Raw genomic sequence first — 25,751 nt, 5'->3', positions numbered from 1 at the left:
GGAATACAGTGGAGCCACTTTTGATGGGTCTCTCTCAGAGTGTTTACACTGCCCCCCCACCCTCACTGATACTCTATCTTTCAACTGCTGTAATATTGTCCTTTAGCAATATTGCTACTCCTCCTCCTTTCCCTACTTCTCTGTCCTTTCTAAAGATCTTATAAACTTGAATATTAAGCTGCCATTTGTGCCCAGTTGGCAGTCAGGTCTCCGTAATAATTTAATGAAATTATTTAACTTTACTTAATGGCTGATGTGAATTGCGGCAAAGTGTATTTCCAGCTGGTCAAGTATTGCAGGTGTCGACTATCTCTTCAGTCCGATATCAGGTGAAGAATTACTGGCTGTTGTGTAATTTCCATTGATTGGGGCTTGGCGTCATCGACTGGATGGAAATGGGAACTGCAACAGAGCGAGAAAGGATCCGTCAGAAACCAGTTTAAATGAAGTACAAAATGCAACAGCCTGCAGTGCCTGTTCAGGATCTGATGGTTGGGAACTATTTTGTTGATGGCTATTTTTAGCGATGGTGGTATAGTGGTGAGTATAGCTGCCCCGGGTTCGATCCCCGGCGATTGCAATTAATCTACTTTCTTCAGAACCTCCAAATTTGTTGCCGTTCAGCTGGACTTTGTTCCCCAATCACAAACGGGTATAATTAGAGAGAAATGTTTTCAACGATGATTTATTTTCCCTATAGAATGAATGGAGGAAAAACATACTGGAAATCGTGAGTTACCAAGGGTCTAATGAGAGTGAGGAAGGCAAATGAAATGTTAGTCTTTATTGCAAGGGTGTTGGAATATAAGAATAAGGAGGACTTGCTGCAATTTTACTGTGAGGAGATAGTGTGTAAAATTGGCCGACATTCGCTGGAGTTTAGAAGAAAGAGAGGTGATCACATTGCAATGTATAAAATTCTTAGCCGGCTTGACAGTGTCGATGCTGAGAGGCTTATTCCCCTGGCTGGAATGTCAAGAACGAGAGGTCATATTCTCAAGATAAGGGGTCGGCCATTTAGGACCGACATGAGGAAAAAATTCTTCACTCAAAGTGTTGTGAATCTTCGGACTTCTCTCACCCACAGGACTTTGGACGCTCAGTCGTTGAGTATATTCAAGTCTGAGATCGATCGAGTTTTGGATTTTAGGGGAATCAAGGGATATGGGGATGGCGGGAAAGTGGAGTTGAGGTCGAAGATCAGCCATGGTCTGATTGAATGGCGGAACATGCTCGAGGGGCCGTCGGGCCGACTCCTGCTTCTATCTGTTCTATTCTTATGTAGAGAACCTTCTATCCCAGTGTGCTGACGAAACTAAGTTAGGTGGCACAGTAAGCTTTATAGATGGGAGCAGAAAGTTGCAAAGGGACATTGATAGAATAAGTGAGTGGGCAAAACAGTGGCAGATGGAGTTCAACGTGGGAAAGTGTGAGGTCATCCACTTGGGACCTTAAAAAGATAGATCCGAGTATTTTCTAAATGGCAAGAAGATAGGAACTGTGGGGGAGGAGAGAGATTTAGGGGTCCAAGTAAAGAATTCACTAAAAATATAAGGTGAAATGGAGATTAAATTTTGATCTTTATCTCAAGGGAACTGGAATAAAAAGGAGTGGAAGTTATGTCACAGTTATACAGAGCTCTGGTTAGACCTCATTTCGAGAACTGTGTTCAGTTCTGGGCACCGCACTCTCGATAATGGCTTGGAATGAGAAGGGGTTTTTCTCTTTGTGATTCTCTGTGATGGAAGGGAATAGGAAAGGGTTTGGTCTGTTTGGATTTTTTTCCAGTGGCAGTGAATGAGAAGGGGTTTGGTCCATTGGGATTCCTTCTGCGTGCTCTTGCATTGATACGGAGACCTGCATGTTGCCAAATTGCTTTGTGTTTAACTTTGTGCCCCCTCGTTTGAACCCTAAAAAGAAAAGCATAAATGTAATGGAACATGGAAAGGAAATTCGTCAGATATCAGGTTATCAGCGGAGCTTATGTGTAAGGAGTAAGGATGGGTGATACGAGAACTAGGGGGCATAATCTTAGAATAAGGGGCTGCTCTTTCAAAACTGAGATGAGGAGAAACTTCTTCACTCAGAGGATAGTAGGTCTGTGGAATTTGCTGCCCCAGGAAGCTGTGGAAGCTGCATCATTAAATAAATTTAAAACAGAAATAGACAGTTTCCGTGAAGTAAAGGGAATTAGGGGTTCCGGGGAGCGGGCAGGAAATTGGACATGAATTTAGATTTGAGGTTCGGATCAGATCAGCCATGATCTTATTGAATGGCGGAGCAGGCTCGAGGGGCCGATTGGCCTACTTCTGCTCCTATTTCTTCTGTTCTTATGTTCTTATAGGGCAGGTAACTGCTCGCCAGAGAATGCCGAGCCGGATTGGCAATATCAGCTCACTGCCATTAAATGGGTACGGTCACAATACAAACCCAAGAAATTCAAATGAACCATAACTGGACATTAAATAAGAAAGTGGCAAATATTTATTTCATAAAGAGATAAAATGTCACGGGCAGTTTTGTGGTCAGAAGTCGTGATTGCGTGACATTGATTGGTTGAATGTTGGACTGAAGTTTACATTCACATTTTTATTCGGTAATTCCCGTTGGGCGGATGACAGGCAGTCATTTCATTCTGTGGAGCGATGACTTGTTCCAGTGGAATGGTCATTCTGTTCCGTTTAGTGTTTCTCAGCATCACCCAGGACGCGCTCTTCCTCGCCACCAAAGCCATGGTGAGTGGTGCTGGTCTGGGCCCAGTATCACGGGGAAAGGAGTCAGGGGCGGATTAATCACCAAACCTTAATTCCCAAAATTCATAATTTTGTAAGAAAACAAAGAAGTTCGAAAACACAGTTCTCAAGCCCATCAACATCCGACAATAAAACCAACATGTGTGAGTACGTCGTCTGCAACAGGAAGTTCGAGTAATGAGGGACAAACTTCTGTCATGTGGACCAGGCCTGAACCGTCCACTGTGAAGAAAAACAAATCGTGGACGAGGCAGCATAGTGAGGCTTTTTTGAAATGTGGTTTCATCAATTGTGCAAATGCAAACCATGATCCAAAGCCCCAGTGTGTTATTTGTAGCGAGGTGCTTGTAAACGAGAGTTTAAAACCGTCAAAATTAAAAAGACATTTTGAAACAAAACATGGGGATCTCGTTGATCACCCGCTTGAATATTTTCAAAGGAAGCAACGGGGATTAAAGTTATCAGCACCAGTTCTTAATCGGTCAACTGCTCTGAATGATAAGGCACAACTGGTGTCATATTTGGTCGCAAACCGTGTGGCAAAAGAGAAAATGGCCCTTACAGTTGCCGAAAAACTTATTTTTCCAGCATCTCTGGATATTGTGCGTACAATCTTCGACGAGAAGCCGACTGAAAAATTGAGAAGCATTTCCCGCAGTTATATGTCTCGGCGAATATGTTCTATTGCTGAGCATTTAGAATCCAAGCTTATTACTCGGTTACAGTCAGCCGGGGATTTTACTATCCAACTTCACGATCGTGCTGATATTTCAAATTGTGCAACACTGTGAGTTTATGTGAGATAGGTCGGAAGGTTGGCTGTATTGTCTAACTTTACCAACAAATACAGGAGCACAATATTCGAATCACTGCATGACTGTGCAGATGGAAAATACAAATTGGACTGGGCTAATTGCAAAGGAATTCCAAGTGATGGAGCAGCAAATATGACAGGTAGAAATAGTGGAGTCATGAGAAGAATATCTGAGGCAGCTGATCATGATGTTTGGAATCACTGTTTCATTCACCACGAAGCTTTGCCGTCCAAGTGTATTCTCCCTGATCTTATGGCAGTACTGAAGGAAGTAGTGAAAATTGTAAATTTTTAAAAATTAAGCACACTGAACTGCAGGCTTTTTGAAGTGTTATGCTCAGAAATCAGGAGCTGAGCTTACTCATTTACTGTTTCACATTGAAGTATGATGGCTGTCACGGGGCAGAGTGCTTAGATCTGTGTACGACCTCAGGAAGAGATTCACATTTTTTCCTGGTAGAGAAAGAGTCTAATATGACAAATTTGTTTTACGATGGCAGCTGGTTAATGAAGTTGTCATACCTGGCTGACATGTTCTCAATTTTAAACGAACTAAATTTGAAGTTACAAGGAAGAGGCAATGATTTGTTTCGACCTTGTGAACAGATACAAGCATTCAAAAAGTCATTAGAACTGTGGCAAGCCTGACTGAAAATTAATCACCCGAGCTATTCCATGTTCCCAACACTGTTACAACACATTGAGGAGAACAGCATCAAAGAAGAAAAAGGAAATGAAATTAAATGTTTCATACCTTTTTTTAAAAAAAGGTAATGCAATAATCATGGGCGATTTTAACTTTCATATAGATTGGACAAATCAAATTGGCAAAAATAACCTTGAAGAGGAGTTCATAGAGTGTATTAGGGAATATTTCTTAGAACAATACGTCGGGGAACCAACCGGAACAGGCCATCTTGGATTTGGTAATGGGTAACGAAACAGGATTAATTAATGATCTCAAAGTGAAGGATCCCTTGGGAAGCTGTGATCATAACATGATAGAATTTCACATCCAGTTTGACAACGAGAATCTTGGGATTCTCGTTGTCAAACTGGATGTGATTATAAAGGAATGAGGGCGGAATTGGCTAAAGTGGATTGGTAAACAGATTAGATGGTCTGATGATGGATAAGTAGTGGCAAACATTTCAAAATATATTTTATGACTCGCAACAAAAATGTATCCCTGTGAGGAGGAAAGACCCCACAAAAAGGGTGAACCAACCATGGCTAACTAAGGAAGTCAAGGATGGTATCAGGTTAAAAGAAAAAGCATACAACATGGCAAAGATTACTGGTAAGCCCGAAGATTGGGCACTGTTTCACATCCGGCCAACCTGTAACATGCAATATTAATGCACACTGGACCTCATCTGGTCAATGAGAAACATTTAATAATAATGAACAATTGACATTGGGCCACATTTGGTCCATCTGAAACATTTACTAATAATTCACATTGGAGACTTGCGCATAACTGGCCTCAGTGAAACATTTAGTAATAATGCACGCTGGTCACTGGGGCATATCTGGTCACCGCAAACATTTAATAATAATGCACATTGGACACTGGGTCTGATATGGAAAACCTATAACATTTAATAATAATGCACACTGGGCACTGGGTTACATCTGGTTGACCTGTAACATTTAGTAATATTGTACACTGGACACTGGGTCACATCTTGTCAATGTGAAACATTTAATAATAATGCACAGTGGACAATGGGCCATATCTGGTCAATGAGAAACGTTTATTAATAATCTGCACTTGACTCTGGTCTACATCTGGACAATCTGATGCACTCTGGAGACTGGGGCATATATCGCCATTGTAATACACTTAATAATAATGCACACTAGACACTGGGGTACAACGGGTCAATGTGAAACATGCAATTCTAATGTACACTGGAAATTGGCTCACATCTGGCCAATTTGAAACATTTAATAACAGTGCACACGGGACTCTCAACCACATCTGGTCAATGAGAAACATGTAATAATAATGCACACTGGCCGCTCGGTCACATCTGGTCACTGTCAATCATTTAACAACAATGTACAATGTACACTAGCCCACATCTGGTCAATGTGAAACATTCATTAATAATGCAGTTTGGACACTGCCACATCTCGTCAACGTGTAACATTTAATAATAATGCACACTGGACCCTGGACCACATCTGGTCAATGAGATACATTTATTAATAATGATACACTAGAACTAGGGGGCATAATCTTAGAATAAGGGGCTGCTCTTTCAAAACTGAGATGAGGAGAAACTTCTTCACTCAGAGGGTGGTAGGTCTGTGGAATTTGCTGCCCCAGGAAGCTGTGGAAGCTACATCATTAGATAAATTTAAAACAGAAATAGACAGTTTCCTAGAAGTAAAGGGAATTAGGGGTTATGGGGAGCGGGCAGGAAATTGGACATGAAGCTGAGTTCGGATCGGTCAATGCCCTGTGGGTGGCGGAGAGGGCCCAGGGGATATGTGGCCGGGTCCTGCTCCGACTTCTTGTGTTCTTTAGATTTGTGGTTGGGATCAGATCAGCCATGATCTTATTGAATGGCGGAGCAGGCTCGAGGGGCCGATTGGCCCACTCCTGCTCCAATTTCTCATGTTCTTATGTTCTTATGTACACATTGGACACTGCAATGTCAATATGAAGCATTTAGTAATAATGCACATTAAACACTGGGCCAACTATGGTCAATGTGAAACATCGAATCTTAATGCACACCGGACACTGCATCACATCGTGTAACATTTAATAATGCACACTGGATACTGGGTCACATCTGAACAATGTGAAGCACTTAGGAGTAATGCACACTGGACAATGGGGCACATCATCGCAGACACGGACCAGCTTTCAGATGTACGCTGACAAAACCACCGCCTCTCTTGATCCTTCCAGGTCTTTGTTTTATCAGACCGACATCGTGTTTCAGATGAGCCACAATTTCCTCTGGTTACAATTGGAGAGTCTTTGGTCCCACAACTTCCACATCATTGCCACTGATTCCAACACCATGCCTGGCTTTCGTCTGAGGCTGATCCTGACTGATGATAACTGCGAAGCTTCTGACCCCATACCCGCTCCATACCAAAGACCGCCTACTTCTACATCCGTAACGTCCCACCTGCCGAGCCCATCTGCAACTAAAACCCTCAGCCATGGGTTTGAAACGTCTCTGGCCTTTGTTCTCCTCTCCGGCCTCTCCACAAACTTCAGCTCATCCAAAACTCTGCTGTCCGTATCCTATCCCGCACTAAGTCCCTCACCAATCAGCCAAGTCCTCATTGACCTGCAATGGCTTCCTGTCTCCTGAGCCTGCAGTTTAATTTTTCTTTCTTGTATAAGAACACAAGTAATAGGAGCAGGAAGAGGCCATGAAGCCCCTCGAGCTGCTCCCGTATTCAATAAGATCATGGCTTATCGTCGTCCTTACCCTCCCTATCTCTGTAATCTCCTCCTGCTCCACAGCCCTTCCCTCTGCTCCTCCGCCTTTGGCCGCTGTTTGACCAATGTTTACTTTAGCTGCCCTCTTCCTTTTTATATACTTGTGGAAGCTTTTACTGTCAGTTTTTATATTTCTTGCTAGTTTACTCTCATAATTTATTGTGTCTCTCTTTATTATTCTTTTAGTCATTCTATGCTGGTTTTTAAAGTTTTCCCAATCTTCGGGCTGACAGAGCTGAACTGCAACAAATTCGGCTGCAAACTTAGAGTTTCTGAAGAAAGCAGATGAATGTAAACATTGAATTGCGATGGCCGGGGATCAAACCCGGGTCAACTGCTTAGAAGGCAGCTATACTCACCACTATACCACCATCGCTGGAAATAATCATCAATAAAATAGTTTTTACCCATTAGATCCTGAACACACATTTTGTTCTCACTTTAAACTGGTTTCTGACGGATCCTTTCTCGCTCTGTTGCAGTTCCCGTTTCCGCCCAGTCGATGACGCCAAGCCCCAATCAATGGAAATTACACAACAGCCAGTAATTCTTCACCTGATATCGGACTGAAGAGATCCTCGATCCCTGCAATACTTGACCAGTGGAAATACACTTTGCCGCAACACATATCAGCCATCGAGTAAAGTTAAATAATTCATGAAATCATTACTGAGACCTGACTACCAACTGGGCACAAATGTCAGCTTAATATTCAAGTCTATAAGATCTTTAGAAAGGACAGAGAAGCAGGGAAAGGAGGAGGAGTAGCAATATTGCTAAAGGACAATATTACAGCAGTTGAAAGATAGAATATCAGTGAGGGTGGGGGGGGCAGTGTAAACACTTTGAGAGAGACCCATCAAAAGTGGCCCTCACTGCAATCCTCCAGAAGGTAGAAGGGCGAGCTCTGGAGGATTTCTTCATTCTTTGTGACAGTGTTTGTGAGATTGTGGAAATGTCTGGAAGAGGAAAATCCGGTGGTAAAACTCGGGCCAAGGCCAAGTCTCGCTCATCCCGGACCGGACTGCAGTTACCTGTGGGCCGTGTTCACAGGTCCTGAGAAAGGGGAACTCTGCTGAATGTGTGGGTTCCGGAGCTCCGGTCTGTCAGGCTGCTGTGCTCAAGTATCTGACGGCTGAAATCCTCGAACTGGTCGGTAATGCGGCCCGCGACAACAAGAAGACCCGCATCATCCCCAGACACATGCAACTAGCCGTCCGCAACGACGAGGAGCTCAACAAACTGCTGGGAGGGGTGACCATCGCTCAGGGCGGGGTGCTGCCTAATATCCAGGCCGTGCTGCTCCCGAAGAAAAGCGCTGGGAGCATCAAGAACAAGTGAAGCGGCCAAGATTTAATCTAATAACAGGGCAAGGACACGAACAAACTTATTAAATCATTTGAGGAAGGAACAGAAAGACAAGGTTCATGTAGTAGATGTGATAGATTTGGATTTTCCGAAGGCCTTCGATAATGTACCACATTGTTGACGCATGGCTGAGTTCAGAGCACGTGGAGTCAGTGGACAGGTGGTGGAATGGATCGGAAGCTGGCGACAAAACAGAAAACCGAGAATAGAGGTCCAGGGTCGGTACTCAGATTGGCAAAAGTTGGGAAGTGGAATTCCACAGGGATCGGTGCTGGGACCACTGTTTTTCACAATTTACAATAATGATTTGGATTCCGGAATCGGATGTACAATTTCAAAATTTGCTGATGACATCAAATTGGGGGGTGTATTTAATACAAATGAAGAATGTGTCAAAATTCAAGAGGACATTAATAAACTTGCAGAATGAAGAATAAGGAGATCACATACTGTTTGGATAATAAGAGTCTAAACGGGATAGAGGAGCAAAGGGATCTCGTGGTGCAGATGAACAAATTACTGAAAGTAGCGACGCTGGTGATAAAAAGGCAAATCAAACACTTGGATTAATTTCTGGAGGGATAGAATTGAAAAGCTAAGAAGTTATGTTAAACTAGTATGGGATCTTGGTGAGACCACATTTGGAATAATGCGAACATTTCTGGTCACCATATTACAGACATAGGGGCATTGGAGAAGATGCAAAAAAAGATTCACAAGGATGATACCAGAAATGAGAGGATATTCTTATCAGGAAAGGCTGAGCAGACTGGGTCTCGTTTCATTAGAAAAGACAAGGCTGATTTTCATTAATGATAGGGTTTCTTAGGATAGCTGAGGCCAATAGCATAGATGCATTTAAGGGGAAGATAGATCAGCACATGAGGGCGAAAGGAATGGAAGGATATGCCGATAGGGTTAGATGAAGTAAGGAAGGAGGAGGCGCGTGAGCAGCATAAACGCCGGCATCAGACCAATTGGGCCGAATGGCCTGTTTCTGTGACGTAATTTCGATGTAACTCGATGTAAAGGCTCTTTTCAGAGCCACCCACGGTATCTGTGAAAGGGCTGATTACTGTCTGAAGGGAGACGCTGATATCATGCTACCAGTGCTGCTTTGAGCTGCTTTTGTCTCGGTGTGGACGAGATGAGGTATTAATGGGACTGGATTCGGGGCACCGACCACAGTCCGGTACTTTAAACGGTAACTTCTGGACCCCATGCTGGTCTCGTAAAGCATCACCAGAACTGCTCGACTAACCTTTCCACATTTGTGGGATTCAGCGCTTCACTCCGTTTCTGTTCTATTTTGTTGGATTATTTACATAACGCATCAAACTCACTGGGGAATCACTGAAATGTAACTCTGTACAGAAACAAATAACAGTGAACGGCCTGGTGCCCAGGAGATCAGAAATATTACTCGCCTTTCGCCTTGTTGACCAGTAAACCGTGTTTCGAGTCCACCTACCCGCGTTGGTTCCATATGGGGATCATGTCCAGCACTGGAGAGAGAGACAGAGCCTGTCAGTCTTACACTTCCTATCAGTGTGTTCATATCACGCTCAATATCTGTATCCAACCTTCATATCGAGCATCAGAGAGTGAGAGAGAAAGGAAGACAAATACGGTGACAGAGCGAGCGGAGAGGCACAGTGCCACAGTATCAGTTCCAGACTGACCTGTGAGCTTGCGTTTTATCCAGAAAATCCCGTTGGAGAGACAGAAGATGCATTCTTATCTCTCACTGATATACCAGAGACGGACACACTATTAACCCCACACTCAGGGACAGTGCAGAGAGTGACAAAAACAATGTGGGCCGAATTTAACCCTCTCTTGCCTGTTGTACTATATTCGGTTTTGCAGACCAGTTCCGTTCGCTATTACTCTCAGTGTTCCTGAGTTTCACTCTGATTACATTAATCTGGGACTGTTGCAGTCTGATGTTAATCCCACACGGTCCCAGCAAATACACCGACTCCCATTTTTCTCCCATGTTTCTCCAGGATTGGTTTGAGAAATCCTGCCTTCAGTTTCGGAGTCACACGTTACTTAATTAGTAAAGGGGCCAAGAATGAACAGAACCCATTGGCTCATTTCAAAACGTCCCACTTTATCTGTGAAAGCCCCTTTACCATCAAAAGATACCGAGAGGAACAGCAGGGATGGAAACATCCAGTTTAATAGTTGGAGATTGTAAAGTCAGTCTGGATTCCAGCGTTAGGCACCGGTGGAATCCCATCTGTTTCCCATTCTGGTGCCTGTTCCTGCACTGCCTGTGGACCCCATTCCCTCTGACCTTTCCCCCACTTCCTTTGCTCAGACTCTGAAAAATTCCAATTGGGGAAAGTTTCCATCGATTTTGGTATTGGGAATTAAACCAGATATCTGCGCATGCGTGACTCAGCCCCGCCCCCAGCGCTGCTTGGTGGTGAGCAGAAGAGCGCATGCGCGCTCCCCTCCCCCAGCTCGGCCTGTGGGCGCCATTCCCTCAGTGAGCGGAAGAAGATGGTTCAAAACAGCCGGGAATGGAGAGATCACGGCCCCCGGGGGAAGGGAGCAAAGAGCAGCCTCGTTACAGCAGCTCATCGCTTCGGGACCGTGTCCGCAGATGGGCTCAGAGATCGGCATTGAGTCCGGGGGAAGGTCAGGGGGAGTCCGGGGGCTGTTTGTAAGAGGCGGAGTGGATCAGGAACTGGTCCCGGAACATGGAGTGAGAGGGGGAAGGGAGAGGTCATTCTCGGGCTGTGTGTGTCCAGGGTGTGTCCAGAGTGAGGGAGAGAGAATGGGAAGAACCTGCTATTAAAACCATTGCTGCTTTCTCTCCCCAAACCAGGAGTGAATGGTGCTGGTTTAGTTCCAGTCCCACTGTGTTTATTGTTATTGGACAGTGAAGAGTGGAAACAGATGTGGGGAGTGAAACAAAGAGCATCAATTGCAGGCAACAGGTGAGAAGTGTGAAGGACACATTTTGAACAGCGGCTGTTTGCTTTCAGTTGAACGGTTAGTCCCATGGGAGAGGGGATTAGAAACCTGACCTGCACAAAGGTCCCTGCCCCATCGGGTAATCCCATTCATGCATCAGTGCAGGGGTTGGGTTGTGTCTGGATGTTACTAAATTATTTTAAAACCGCCCAACACACCTGGTGTACAGAAGCTGAGAGCTGCAGTACTGCAGTGGAGTTAGACACTGACACTCTTTGTATCACTGGAAATCATTTGTGAACATTAAAAATAATTATTAACAGAGATATTAAACTGATCACTTTTGCATTTTCTACCTCACTTGTTCTTGAGTTACAAGAGATACGTTTCTTTCTACAGGCAAATATTTGAAGGATCCAGAATGAATGTGAAGTTTCCTCCACCCGAGGCAAAGGAACAGTGCAGCCAGCTCCTTCTCACACACAGTAGGTATATTGTCACTCACAGAGCACAGAGACACAGACAGTAATCAGGTCCACAGTCTCAGACAGCAGAAGCGGTCAGTCCCACACTGATCCCAAGTTCCAGAGACACATTTTCAATCCAACAGTCAAACAGAGCAGGTGAGGCAGACGCTGTTTCCATTTCCCCCGAACTCAGTCCTGCTGACAGGAAGATACAAAAATCCCAGTACAAAGTCACGCTTTCAGGATGTCAATTTCACAAAAGGGCAACATTAGCCATGGATTAAATACCAGATACCCCGAGATTATCATAGAAGTTACAACATGGAAACAGGCCCTTCGGCCCAACATGTCCATGTCGCCCAGTTTATACCACTAAGCTGGACCCAATTGCCTGCACTTGGCCCATATCCCTCTATACCCATCTTACCCATGTAACTGTCCAAATGCTTTTTAAGAGACAAAATTGTACCCGCCTCTACTACTGCCTCTGGCAGCTCGTTCCAGACAATCACCACCCTTTGAGTGAAAAAATTGCCCCTCTGGACCCTTTTGTATCTCTCCCCTCTCACCTTAAATCTATGTCCCCTCGTTATAGACTCCCCTACCTTTGGGAAAAGATTTTGACTATCTACCTTATCTATGCCCCTCATTATTTTATGGACTTCTATAAGATCACCCCTAGAACTCCTACTCTCCAGGGAAAAAAGTCTCAGTCTATCCAACCTCTCCCGATAAGTCAAACCATCAAGTCCCGGTAGCATCCCAGTAAATCTTTTCTGCACTCTTTCTAGTTTAATAATATCCTTTCTATAATAGGGTGACCAGAACTGTACACAGTATTCCAAGTGTGGCCTTACTAATGTATTGTACAACTTCAACAAGACATCCCAACTCCTGTATTCAATGTTCTGACCAATGAAACCAAGCATGCTGAATGCCTTCTTCACCACCCCATCCACCTGTGACTCAACTTTCAAGGAGCTATGAACCTGTACTCCTCGATCTCTTTGTTCTATAACTCTCCCCAACGCCCTACCGTTAACGGAGTAGGTCCTGGCCCGATTCGATCTACCAAAATGCATCACCTCACATTTATCTAAATTAAACTCCACCTGCCTTTCATCGGCCCACTGGCCCAATTTATCAAGATCCCGTTGCAATCCTAGATAACCTTCTTCACTGTCCACAATGCCACCAATCTTGGTGTCATCTGCAAACTTACTAACCACGCCTCCTAAATTCTCATCCAAATCATTAATATACATAACAAATAACAGCGGACGCAGCACCGATCCCTGAGGCACACCGCTGGTCACAGGCCTCCAGTTTGAAAAACAACCCTCCACAACCACCCTCTGTCTTCTGTCGCCAAGCCAATTTTTTTATCCAATTGGCTACCTCACCTTGGATCCCGTGAAATTTAACTTTATATAACAACCGACCAAATTGAATACCAGCCCAGAACTCTCACAAACACGTGAGTTTAATTAATGCAGTATCCATTTGAATAGCGTATCAAGAGATACAAATTGCAAGTCAAAACTCATGTACAGTATCAGATTGAGAAATGCTGTGACAGTGTAACCTGAGAAACAAATTAGATACCAGTTTATAATATACTCATAGTATGAGATTTAAAGATACAGTATCAATTCTATTAGCACAGACTGAGATACACATTACACATGAGTCCAAAAATATTCTCAAATAAAATTTAGAGATGCAGTATCAATTCCTTTCGTGCAGACAGATCGACACATTATAGACCAATTCCAAAATGTCACCATATCTTTTTGAAAGATACATTATCATTCACAATATTACTCACAGAGATACAGGTTTAATAGTAGTTCAAAAAGCACACAAATTATCAGATTAAAAGCTCCAGCATCAAATTCTAAAGTGTGTCCATATTTACCAATTAAATAATGAGAAAAACTATTTAAGCATTAAGGTACTAATCCTACAATATTGAACATGATAATGTAATCTGAGAGAATAACTATGTACAGATACAGAATGAATCTCTCACACAGATACAGTACAGAGACACACAGACACAGAATGAATCCCACACTCACATACAGTACGAGAGACAGACAGACACAGAGCAAGTACCACACTCAAATATGGTACCAGACATGATAGATACAGAATGAATCCCACACAGGCATACAGCACCAAGGACTGACAGGTACTGAGTTCATCCCACAATCTCATAAAGCACTAGGGACTGAGAGGTAAAGTATGAATCCCACACTCACACACTGTACCAGAGACTGACAGATACAGAATGAATCCCACACTCACACACAGCACCAGAGACAGACAAATACAGAATGAATCCCACACTCACACACAGCACCAGAGACAGACAAATACAGAATGAATCCCACACTCACAAACAGTACCAGAGACTGACAGATACAGAATGAATCCCACACTCACTCACATCACCAGAGACAGACAGATACAGAATGAATCCCACACTCACACACAGTACCTGAGAATGACAGATACTGAATGAATCCCATACTAACATACATTATGAGAAACTGCATATATGGATGTAATTCAACACCCACACACAGTACTAGAGAATGTATATACTGAATGAATCCCACAGTTAAATTGAGTACCAGGGAGTGACAGATGCAGCATGAATCCCACACTCACACGCAGTACCAAGAGACTGAGAGATACAAAGTGAATCTCATAGTCACCTACATTAGTGCAGGCTGAGTTACAAATTACGTACCAGAGCAAAAATCTCATTGTGTCAGATTGAAAGATACAGTATCAAATCCACTAGTGCAGACTGAGCTGCATATTAGATATATTGGTAAATACTCAGAGTATTATACTGAAATAAACAGTATCAATACCATTGATACAGACTGAGCTAGACATTACATACTCGTTCAAAAACCTCAAATGTTCAGACTGGAAGATACTGAATTAAAGAATGAATCCCACACTGAGATAAAGTACCAGAGACTGACAGACACAGAATGAATCCCACACTCACACACAGTATCAGAGACTGACAGATACAGAATGAATCCATCACTGATATATAGTACCCCTGAGACTGAGAGATGCAGAATATACCCCATGCTCACAGCCAGTACCAGAGACTGACAGATATAGAATGAATCCTACACTCACATACAGTACCAGGAACAGAATGAATCTCACTCATGCACAGTACCAGAGTCTGACAGTTGTAGAATGAATCTCACACTCACACACAGCACCAGAGACAGACAGATACAGAATGAATCCCACACTCACACACAGCATCAGAGACTGACAGATACAGAATGAATCCCACACTCACACACAGTTCCAGAGTCTGACAGTTGTAGAATGAATCTCACACTCACGCAAAGTACCAGAGTCTGACAGATACAGAATGAATCTCACACTCGCATTACTGCGGACTGAGCTACACATTACATACCAGTCCAAAAATCTCATAGGGTCAGATTGAAAGATACAGTATCAATTCCATTGGTGCAGACTGAGCTACATATTCGATATATTGGTAAATACTCGTGTTATACTGAAATAAACATTATCAATACCATTGGTACAGACTGAGCTACACATTGCATACGAGTCCAAAAATCAAATAGATGATCAGACTGGAAGATATCGTTTAAATTCTATTAGCTTAACATTATGTAACAGTCCAACAATCTCATACACTTTTAGACTGAAAGATAACGTATCGATTCTATTCGTGCAGACTGAGCCACACATTATAGAGCAGTCCAACAATCTCATACAATATCAGACTCAAAGATACAATATCGATTCCATTAGCACAGACTGAGCTATATGTTACTCACCAGTCCAAATATCTCATACAGTGTTAGACTCAGATGCAGAATTAATCCCATTATTGCAGTTTGAACGACACATTATATACCAGTCAAGTAATTTCAACGTGAACAGATTGAAAGGTACATTATCATTCACAATAGAGTTCAGAGATTAAGATGTAACACTGAGCCAAAACTCACACATGGTGCTTGATTAAAGAAAATCGAAAAGTGTATCTATATTAACAAATCAAATACTCGACGAAGAACTGTATCTACTTTGAAGTGGTAAAGATACAGTTTCAAATACGATACTGTAAACTGAAATAAGAACCCAAAATGAATCCAGACTTGCACATTGTCTCAGAGACTGAATTACAGAATGAATCCCTCACTGAGATAAAGTAGCAGAGAATGGCAGATACAGAATGTATCCCCCCCACACACAGACAGTACCAGAGACTGACAGATACAGAATTATTCCCAAACTCACATAAAGCACTTGAGACTGACAGATACAGAACGAATCCATCACTTATATATAGTACCTGAGAGTGACAGATGCAGAATATACCCCATGCTCACACTCAGCACCAGAGACTGACAGATACAGAAAGAATCCCAAACTCACGCACAGTACCAGAGACAGACAGATACACAATAAACCCCACTCTCATATACAGTACCTGAGACTGACCTCGAATGGACGTAAGCGAGAACTGTAAAAGAGCGGATCAAATTCACATTATCTGTCGTGGTGAGAGAAACAGGACAATGTGCATTTTGAGGAAAGTTTCTGTCTGTAACTTTTACTCTCGAATTTTTGCACTTTTTGACAGTGAAAAATGAAGACAATTTATTCATAATAAAGTTTTTGTTCCACTCGTTCAATAGTTGTGAATTTGCCACATTGCGCAGTATTTCTCTCTGATTTCTCAGGACACGATTTACATTGTTCCTCTATCCCATTTAGACTGTAATTTTTCAAGCAGTATGTGGCCTCCTTATTCCCTCCAGCGAAATGCAGCACCGCAAACCTTTCGATATTGAAATTCACTGGCCATTTACACAGCCGTTCTGCAAGTTTATTTTGCCGCTGTCTTCCTCAGTGTTGACAATACCTCCTAAATCAATTACAAGAATTTAACACTGCGTTACAACTAATGTTTGGTCTAACAAAATGTACTTGCAGCTCGCCTCCATTCCCAATTTTTCTAAATCCCAATCGTGCAATATAATGTGAAGAATTAGTTTCTGCTCTGTCCCTCTCTCATCTTCAAACTTCACTGTCCCGGGGTTTGGGGACATCGACTGGCCGGAAGCAGAACTGGTCGGAACAAATTGCTGAAACCGGACAATGTGCAGTGTGAGCGTGTTTATGATTGGTGGCAGGTACTAAATCTGATTTTTTAAACCTGCCCATTAACCTGTAGTGTTTGTTTCTGAAAAGTAAACAGAGCCGGACAGTAAGGATATGGGGAGTGAAACAAAGAGCATCTATGGCAGACATCAGGTGAGAAGGTTGAAGGACACATTTTAAACAGCGTCTGTTTTGTTTCAGTTCAATGGTTTGTCCCAAGGGAGTGGGAAACAGAAATCTGATATGATCAAAGGTCCCCGCCCCATCGGGTAGTCCCATTCATGGATCAGTGCAGGGGTTGGGTTGTGTCTGGATGTCACTAAATTGTTGTAAAACTGCCCAACACACCTGGTGTGCAGAAGCTGAGAGCTGCAGTACTGCAGTGGAGTCAGACACTGACACTGTTTGTATCGCTGGTTTTCATTTGTGGTTATTACAATGATTATTAACGGAGAGATTCAATTGATCACTTTTGTATTTTCTATTTCACCTGTTCTTGAATTACAAGTGAATCTTTTTCTTCCGACAGTCAAATCCTTGAAGGACCCAGAATCAGTGTGATGTTTACTCCACCCGAGGCACAAGGAGCAGTCAGTGCAGCCAGCTCCTTCTCACACACAGTAAGTACATTATCACTCACAGAGCACAGAGACACAGACAGGTCATCAGTCCCACAGTCTCAGACAGCGGAAATAGTCAGTCCCACACTGATCCCAATCCAACAGTGAAACAGAGCAGGAGAGACAGATGTAATTTCCATTTCACAACGATTCATTACAGCTGACCGGCAGATAAATAATTCCCAGTCCAAAATCACACCCAGTATCAGATTGAAAGGCACTCTGTCAATCTCACATTAGTTCAGCCTTAGCTACAAATTAAATACCAGATAGAACTGACACATTGGACTGATTGATAGGTACAGAATGAATCACAATCATGCACCCCAAGATTCAAATTAAATACCAGCCCACAACTCACACTCATTATGAGTTTAAAGATGCAGTATTCATGCCACTATTGTACACTGAGATACAAATTAGATACCAGTTCAGATGTTACCCATATTTGACTCACATATATGTCCAAAAACCTCATAGTGTCAGAATGAAATGTACAGTTTCAATTCATTCACTGCAGACTGAGGTACACATTAGATACCAGTCCAAAATTCTCATACAGTATAAGACTGAAAGACACAGTATCAACCCCAATTGTGCAGACTGAGCAACACATCACATACCAGTCCAAAAATCACAGTGCCAAGTTGAATGATACAGTATAACTTCCATAAGTGCAGATTGAGCTACACATTATATACAAGACCAATATTCACATAAATTATTGTACTGGAAGATACAGTATCATTCCCATTCGTGCAGACTGAGGTACACATTAGTTACCTGTCCAAAAATCACATTGTGTCAAACTGAAAGTACAGTATCAATTCCTTTACTGCATACAGACGTTCACATCAGATACCTGTCCAAAAATCGGGTACAATATCAGACTGAAAGATATGGTATCGATGTGATTAGTACAGACTGACCTACATGTTACATACCAGTATAGAAATCTCACACAGTATCAGACTGTAAGATACAGTATCAATCCCATTAGTGCAGACTGAGGTATACATTAGATTCAAGTCCAAAAGTCACATTCAGTAACAAATTGAAAGATACAGTATCAATTCCATTAGTGCAGACTGAACTACACCTTACTGTGTAATATATTTAGGCTGGTTTGTATCAGATTGAAAGGTACAGTATAAATTCCATTAGTGCAGACTGAGCTACACATTATATACCGTCCAAAAATCTGATACTTTATCAAACTGAAACATACAGCATGAATCCTATTAATGTAGGCTAAGCTACACATTACAAACGAGACCAAAAATCTCTTGCAGTGTCTGACTGAAAGTTGGAATGTCAATTCCATTCGTGCAGACTGAACCACACATTGCACACCAGTCCAAAAATCTCATACAGTGTCAGACTGAAAGAAAGAGTGTCAATTCCATGAGTACAGAGTGAGCTGCACCTTACACACGAGTCCAAATATCTCATACCGTGTCAGACTGAAAGAAAGAGTGTCAATTCCATTAGTACTGACTGAGCTACACCATAAATACCAGTCCAATAATTTCACAGTAAAAGACTGAAGTGTACATTATCTTCACAGAGATTAAGATATAATCCGACAAAAAACTCCCACACGTTGTTTGATTGAAACAAAATCCAAAAGTGTATCCATATTTACAAATTAATGCTACACAAAAGATTTGCATAAATTAGTGAATTAAAGATACAGTTTCAAGCACCATACTGCAGCCTGAAATAAGAATACAGAACGAATCCAGACTTGCACTTTGCCCAGAGACTGAGGTACAGAATGAATCCAACACTGAGATAAAATACCAGAGATTGACAGAGACAGAATGAATCCCACACTCACACACATTCCCACAGATTGACAGATACAGAATGAATCCCACACTCACAGACTGAACTGGCGACTGACGGATACAGAATGAATATCACGCTCACATACAGTACCAGAAACTGACAGACAGAGAATTACTCTCACACTCACATACAATCTGACATCGACTGGCCATAAGTGAGAACTGTAACAGAGCGGAAGAAATTCACATTATCTGTCGTTGTTTCAGATTCAGGACAATGTGCAATGTGAGGAAATAGTTTCTCTCTGTAACTTCTACTCTCATATTTTTTCATGTTTTTCAGTGAAAAATTAGACAATTGATTCATAATAAAGTTTTTGTTTTGCTCATTCGAAAGTTGCCCCATTATATTTCACTCTCCATTGCACAATATTTCTGTCTGATTTCTCAGGACACGATTTATATTAATTCAAATAAACCGAACTGAAGCACAAATAAAAACTGAGCGCAAATCTGGAAGGTTCAACGGCGACCGTCAAAAGTGAAAGGGACAAAATACAGAAAAAATTAAAACCGAAAATGCTGGAAAGACTCAGCAGGTCCGGCAGCACCTGTGGAGAAGGGAGGCTCGGGTTAACGGTTCAGGACGATGACCCTTCAATAGATCAGAAAGGTTAATCCGATATAATTTAAATAAGGAAAAGGAATCATCAGAGGAAAAACTTCCGAAAATCAATTAATTTCACTGAATCCGAGCAATTGTGTCTCGTATCCACCGTACAGATCAGGGCAAATAATAATACAAAGGAACAGAGTTAAATTCAACATTATGCGGGAAATAAATGAATTTTAAAAGTATTTTTAATATAAATTAAACCCGTTTGTGTTTTGGAAACACTGTCCCTCTGAACATCATCAAATTCAGTTCCAGTCTTGGTGTTTCTGAATTCAGCGTGCTGGGATTCAAACCTGTTGGAATTAACTGCTTGGAAGGCAGCTATACTCACCATTCTAGCGCCTTATTTCACCAGGAGGGAGAAGTGGAGTGTTTCTGTGGAGTTTCGGACTGAATTGCTCCCTTTGGGTTTCTGGCACTTTAATCATAGACAATAAATAGTTCCCAAACATCAGCCCCTGAACAGACACAACAAGCTGGTGGAATTTCTCATTCATAGATATTAAATAAGAGGATGGCAAAAACGAATAGGAAGAGGCTCGGAAGAAGTCACAAAAAAAATTCGGGAAGCAAACAGGAGCCAGGAAATCAAATTATCAAGGAATATAAAAAGAAATAGTAAATTATTCCACTGACACAAAAATAACAAAAGGAAAATCAGAATTAATTGAGTGCCACTAAGTGATGCACAAGATAAACTCACAGATAACGTCAGCGAAATGGCAGAAATGTTGAATTGTTACTTTGCCTCAGTATTTACCCGGGAGATTAACAGGGTGAATGTATTAGAGGAAGAGATCAATAAAGATATCAAGGCATTTATGTTCGAAAGTGTGGTTAAACTCCTGGTCCAGATAGATTGCATCTGTGCATATTAAATGAAGCAAGGGAAGAGATAGCAGAGGCATTGTTACATGCATCGGAAAAAATCATCAAAAAAGGAATAGTGCCAGAGGACTGGATGACAGCTAATGTGATTCTTATATTTTAAAACAGGATGTAGAACAAGTCCAGGGAACATAAGACCAGTTAACTAAAGGTCGGTGGTAGGATTGATCATGGAATCCTTTACTCAATGAAGCAACAGAAAAACATCTAGAAACCGAAAATATAACAAAGAATAGTCAGCACAGATTTCAGAAAAGGAAAGCTTAACAGTTTGGCCAAAGGTTTGACAGTTTAAATTACAGTTCGACGGAACTTACCTGCTTTACAATTCTATTCCTCTGGGAATAAACCTATGTGTTTGCTTTTTTATGGCCTTATCATCCTGTGCTGCTACTTTTAATCATTTATCAATCTGTACCCCGAAATCCCTTTGTTCTTCCACCCCATTTAGACTCTTAATTTCCAAGCAGTATGTGGCCTCCTTATTTCTCCGAGCAAAATGCACCACCTCACACCTTTTTATATGGAAATTCAATGGCCATTTCGACCGCCTTTCAGCAAGCTGATAAAAGTCTTCATGTATTTTGTTGCATTCTTCCTCAGTATCGGCTATAACCCCGAAATTAATTACAAGCATTTAATACAGCATTACAACTAATGATTTGTCTGACAAAATGTTCTCCATTCCCAGTTTATCTAAATCCCACTCGTGCAATATAATGTGAAGAATTAGTTTCTGCTCTGTCCCTCTCTCATCTGCAAACTTCACTGTCCCGGGGTTTGGGGACATCTACTGGCCGGAAGCAGAACTGCAACAGTTCGGAACAAATTGCTGAAACCGGACAATGTGCAGTGTGAGCGTGTTTGTGATTGGTGGCAGGTACTAAATCTGATTGGTTTCTTCAGATATCCAATCAGAGAATGAAAATAATAGACGACGTTGCATCACTCCCAATGACCCAATCACAATCATTAGCTTCCCCCATCCCTCATTAGCATAGGGCTGTGGGGCTGCCGATTTAATCCGAGCTCGGAGCGGATTTGGGTCATTTCTGGGTCTGAAATTGAGTTTGAAAATGCCTGAGGACAAGAAAGCAGCTCCCAAGAAGGGCGCCAAGAAAACCTTGAATAAAGCACCGGGCAAAGGCGGCAAGAAGCGGAGAAAGTCGAGGAAGGAGAGTTACTCCATCTACATCTACAAAGTGATGAGGCAGGTTCACCCCGACACCGGCATCTCCTCCAAGGCCATGGGCATCATGAACTCCTTTGTGAACGATATTTTCGAGCGCATCGCAGGTGAGGCTTCCCGCCTGGCCCATTACAACAAGCGGGCGACCATCAGCTCCCGGGAGATCCAGACCGCCGTGCGCCTGCTGCTGCCCGGGGAACTGGCCAAGCACGCCGTTTCAGAAGGGACAAAGGCAGTGACCAAATATACCAGCTCCAAGTAAAACTCAACAATTAACTGAAAAAATTTTAAACACAAAGGCTCTTTTAAGAGCCACCCACAGTCTCTCTGAAGACGCTGTACCGACACCTCTGTATGGAATCATTTTACTGTAGATAATTTGACACTAACGTTCTCTCTAACGGCAATTGATACCAGCTCAAATGCTAAATTTAAATCAGATAGATAGCTTTTTGGCAACGAAAGGTATGAAGGGATATGGGGCAATGGCAGGTGTATGGAGTTAGATCACAGATCAGCCATGATCTTATCAAATGGCGGAGCAGGAAAGAGGGGCTGAATGGCCGACTCCCTGTTCCTATGTTCTTGTGCTTTTGAAATTTCTCTTGAAATCTGTAAGATTCTCTCAATCACTGCCCAGTATAATCAGTGGATCGCTTTTTTATTCAGTCCCAATAACTAAAAACGTGTCCTTGATCCTCTCATTCCCGCTCATATTCCGCCCCTTCCCCCGCATCTGCCCCATCAGAGCCGTTTTAAGGCGGTGGATTACACTTCAGTCATTTCTTTCTCCTTGTCACCTTTGTTTGCTCATTATTCGGGAATATCACTTTCAGAACCGCAATCCTTTGTAAAGCAGCAATCCCGAAAGGGTGTTCACACCGAGTACAGAATAGTCTAAAGACTCTGTCACTGTTCGGCTTCTTACACCAGGAGTCTCGGCTCCGGTTTCGATCGCGCTGCAGCTCCTGTGCACAGGGATCAATCCACAATCTGTGGTTTGTTACTTTTACAAAGATTGAGCTGGAATCTGTCCCGTTACAAAATGGGGCTTTATTCCCGCCCGATTGAAAGCGAAAGGTGAATGAAGGCGGATTTTAACCGGATTGTAAAAGATTCTAGAAGTTGTGACGGGAAATGTGGAATAACAGAGTAAAAGGAGAGAGATTTTTAAATCTTTGTCTTTAAGCGACATTGTTTAATAAATCCGCTTCTTGTGTTGGAAATATATTGGCGGGCTTTTCAAATTTCATCAACTGTTCAGTTCGGTATTTTCCGCCCTTTTCCCATTGCCGGCTATTGATTGGTGAATAAAGCAGCTCTCTGATTGGTTCAACGAACAGCCCAATGAGATTGCGAATAGTTGGACCAATCACAAGTGCCCCCACTGTATTCCTCCAGAAGGTATAAGAAGGGCGAGTTCGGGAGGATTTCTTCATTCTTTGTGAAAGTGTTTGAGATTGTGAAAATGTCTGGAAGAGGAAAAACCGGCGGTAAAGCTCGGGCCAAGGCCAAGTCTCGCTCATCCCGGGCCGGACTGCAGTTCCCTGTGGGCCGTGTTCACAGGCACCTGCGAAAGGGGAACTACGCTGAACGTGTGGGTGCCGGAGCCCCGGTCTATCTGGCTGCTGTGCTCGAGTATCTGACGGCTGAAATCCTCGAGCTGGCCGGCAACGCGGCCCGGGACAACAAGAAGACCCGCATCATCCCCAGACACCTGCAACTCGCCATCCGCAACGACGAGGAGCTCAACAAGCTCCTGGGACGGGTGACCATCGCTCAGGGCGGGGTGCTGCCTAATATCCAGGCCGTGCTGCTGCCGAAGAAAACCAGCAATGTGAGCACCAAGAGCAAGTAAAGCGGCCAAGATTTAATCTGATAACCCAAAGGCTCTTTTCAGAGCCACCCACTGTATCTTTGAAAGGGCTGGTTACTGACTGAAGAGAGTCAGGGATCAATTTAATAAGGACTTGATTCCGATTCTCGAACTAACAATAACTTGTTGATAACAAATGATCCAGATCGGTCTGTTGAAGTACTCGCTTCCGGACAGCAGATGTCGCCAACCTCCAATAGATTGATATTTGCAGTTTGTGTGGTGAATGAGACAAAATATCAAAATTGTCATTAAACTGGGCGGGTGGGATACAGAAATACCAGGGACGTTTGATCATCGGCATCAAGAGGCATTCTGTTCTGTTCCACCCAATAATATTTACAGTCTTATCCTCCGACAACACTTGCTCGGTCTGTATTATTTTACCCACATTTATATAGCAGAAGCTGACTGATGTGTTGATTATTGTGTCAGCGATTACTGAATCAGTGAATCACATTTTTCTGTTATTGGATGTGAGCGAGGGAATTATTCTGTTCCTGTGTCAGTTACGACTTCTTGCCGCCGTTGGCTGGTGCTTTACTGAAGGATTTCTTGGTGCCTTTCTTGGGAGCTGTTTTCTTGTCCTCAGGCATGTTCAAACTCAATTTCTGACCCAGAAATGACCCAAATCCGCTCCGAGCTCGGATGAAATAGGAAGCCCCACAGCCCTATGCTAATGAGGGATGGGGGAAGGCAATGATTGTGATTGGACGGATGAGAGTGATGCCACCTGACATAGAAAATATGAGTAAGAGTCGGCCATTCCGGCCTTCGGGTCTGCTCTGCCATTCAAAATGATCATGGCTGATCGTCGAACTCAGTACCCTGTTCCCGCTTTTTCCCCATATAAAAACATAGGAACAGGAGTAGGCCATTCAGCCCCTCCTGCCTGCTCTGCCATTTGATAAGATCATGGCTGATCTGTGTTCTAACTCCATGTACTCGCCTTTGGCCCATATCCCTTAATACCTTTGGTTGCCAAAAAGCTATCCATCTCAGATTTAAATTTAGCAATTGAGCTAGTATCAATTGCCGTTTGCGGAAGAGAGTTCCAAACTTTTACCACCCTTTGTGTGGAGAAATGTTTTCTAATCTCGCTCCTGAAAGGTCTGGCTCTAATATCCCTTGATCCCTTTAGCAGTATGAAATATATCTATCTCATTCTTGAACACATCTAATGACTTGGCCTCCACTGCCTTCTGTGGTAGAGAATTCCACAGGTTCACCACCCTCTGAGTGAAGAATTTTCTCCTCATCTCGGTTCCAAATTGCATACTCCGTATCCTGAGACTCTGACCCCTGGTTCTGGACTCCCCAGCCATCGGGAACATCCTCCCTGCATTTGGTCTGTCTAGTCCTGTTAGAATTTGATATGTTTTGAAGAGATCATCTCTCATTCTTTTAACTCGAGTGAATACTGGCCGAGTCGACCCAATCTCTCCTCATACGTCAGTTCTGCCATCCCAGGAATCAGTCTGGTAAACCTTCGTTGCACTCCCTCCATGGCAAGGACATCCTTCCTCAGATAAGGAGACCAGAACTGCACACAATACTCCAGATGTGGTCTCACCAAGGCCCTGTATAACAGCAGTAAGACATCCCCAAAGACACACCTGTTTCTTTCACTCTCTGATTGATTTCTTGAGATATCCAATCAGATTTAGTACCTGCCACCAATCACAAACACGCTCACACTGCACATTGTCCGGTTTCAGCAATT

At 42.8% G+C, this 25,751-nt stretch overlaps 1 protein-coding gene, 1 non-coding gene and 1 pseudogene across 2 annotated transcripts; 2 read left to right on the top strand and 1 right to left on the bottom strand.

Moving 5' to 3' along the window:
• Nucleotides 1–7,343: 7,343 nt before the first annotated feature.
• trnar-ucu (transfer RNA arginine (anticodon UCU)) lies at nt 7,344–7,415 on the bottom strand. The gene has a single exon. It is a non-coding gene; the product is annotated as a tRNA-Arg (tRNA).
• Nucleotides 7,416–7,994: 579 nt separating this feature from the next.
• Nucleotides 7,995–23,977, top strand: LOC137307021 (uncharacterized; annotated as a pseudogene).
• LOC137307143 (histone H2B 1/2-like) lies at nt 22,040–22,414 on the top strand. Its single transcript, XM_067976465.1, has one exon. The coding sequence runs from the start codon at nt 22,040–22,042 to the stop codon at nt 22,412–22,414; it is 375 nt and encodes a 124-aa protein (XP_067832566.1).
• Nucleotides 23,978–25,751: the final 1,774 nt, after the last annotated feature.

This window comes from Heptranchias perlo, chromosome X, assembly GCF_035084215.1.
Source record: "Heptranchias perlo isolate sHepPer1 chromosome X, sHepPer1.hap1, whole genome shotgun sequence".
Lineage (NCBI taxonomy): Eukaryota > Metazoa > Chordata > Chondrichthyes > Hexanchiformes > Hexanchidae > Heptranchias > Heptranchias perlo.
This window is presented reverse-complemented; position numbering and strand designations above follow the sequence as displayed.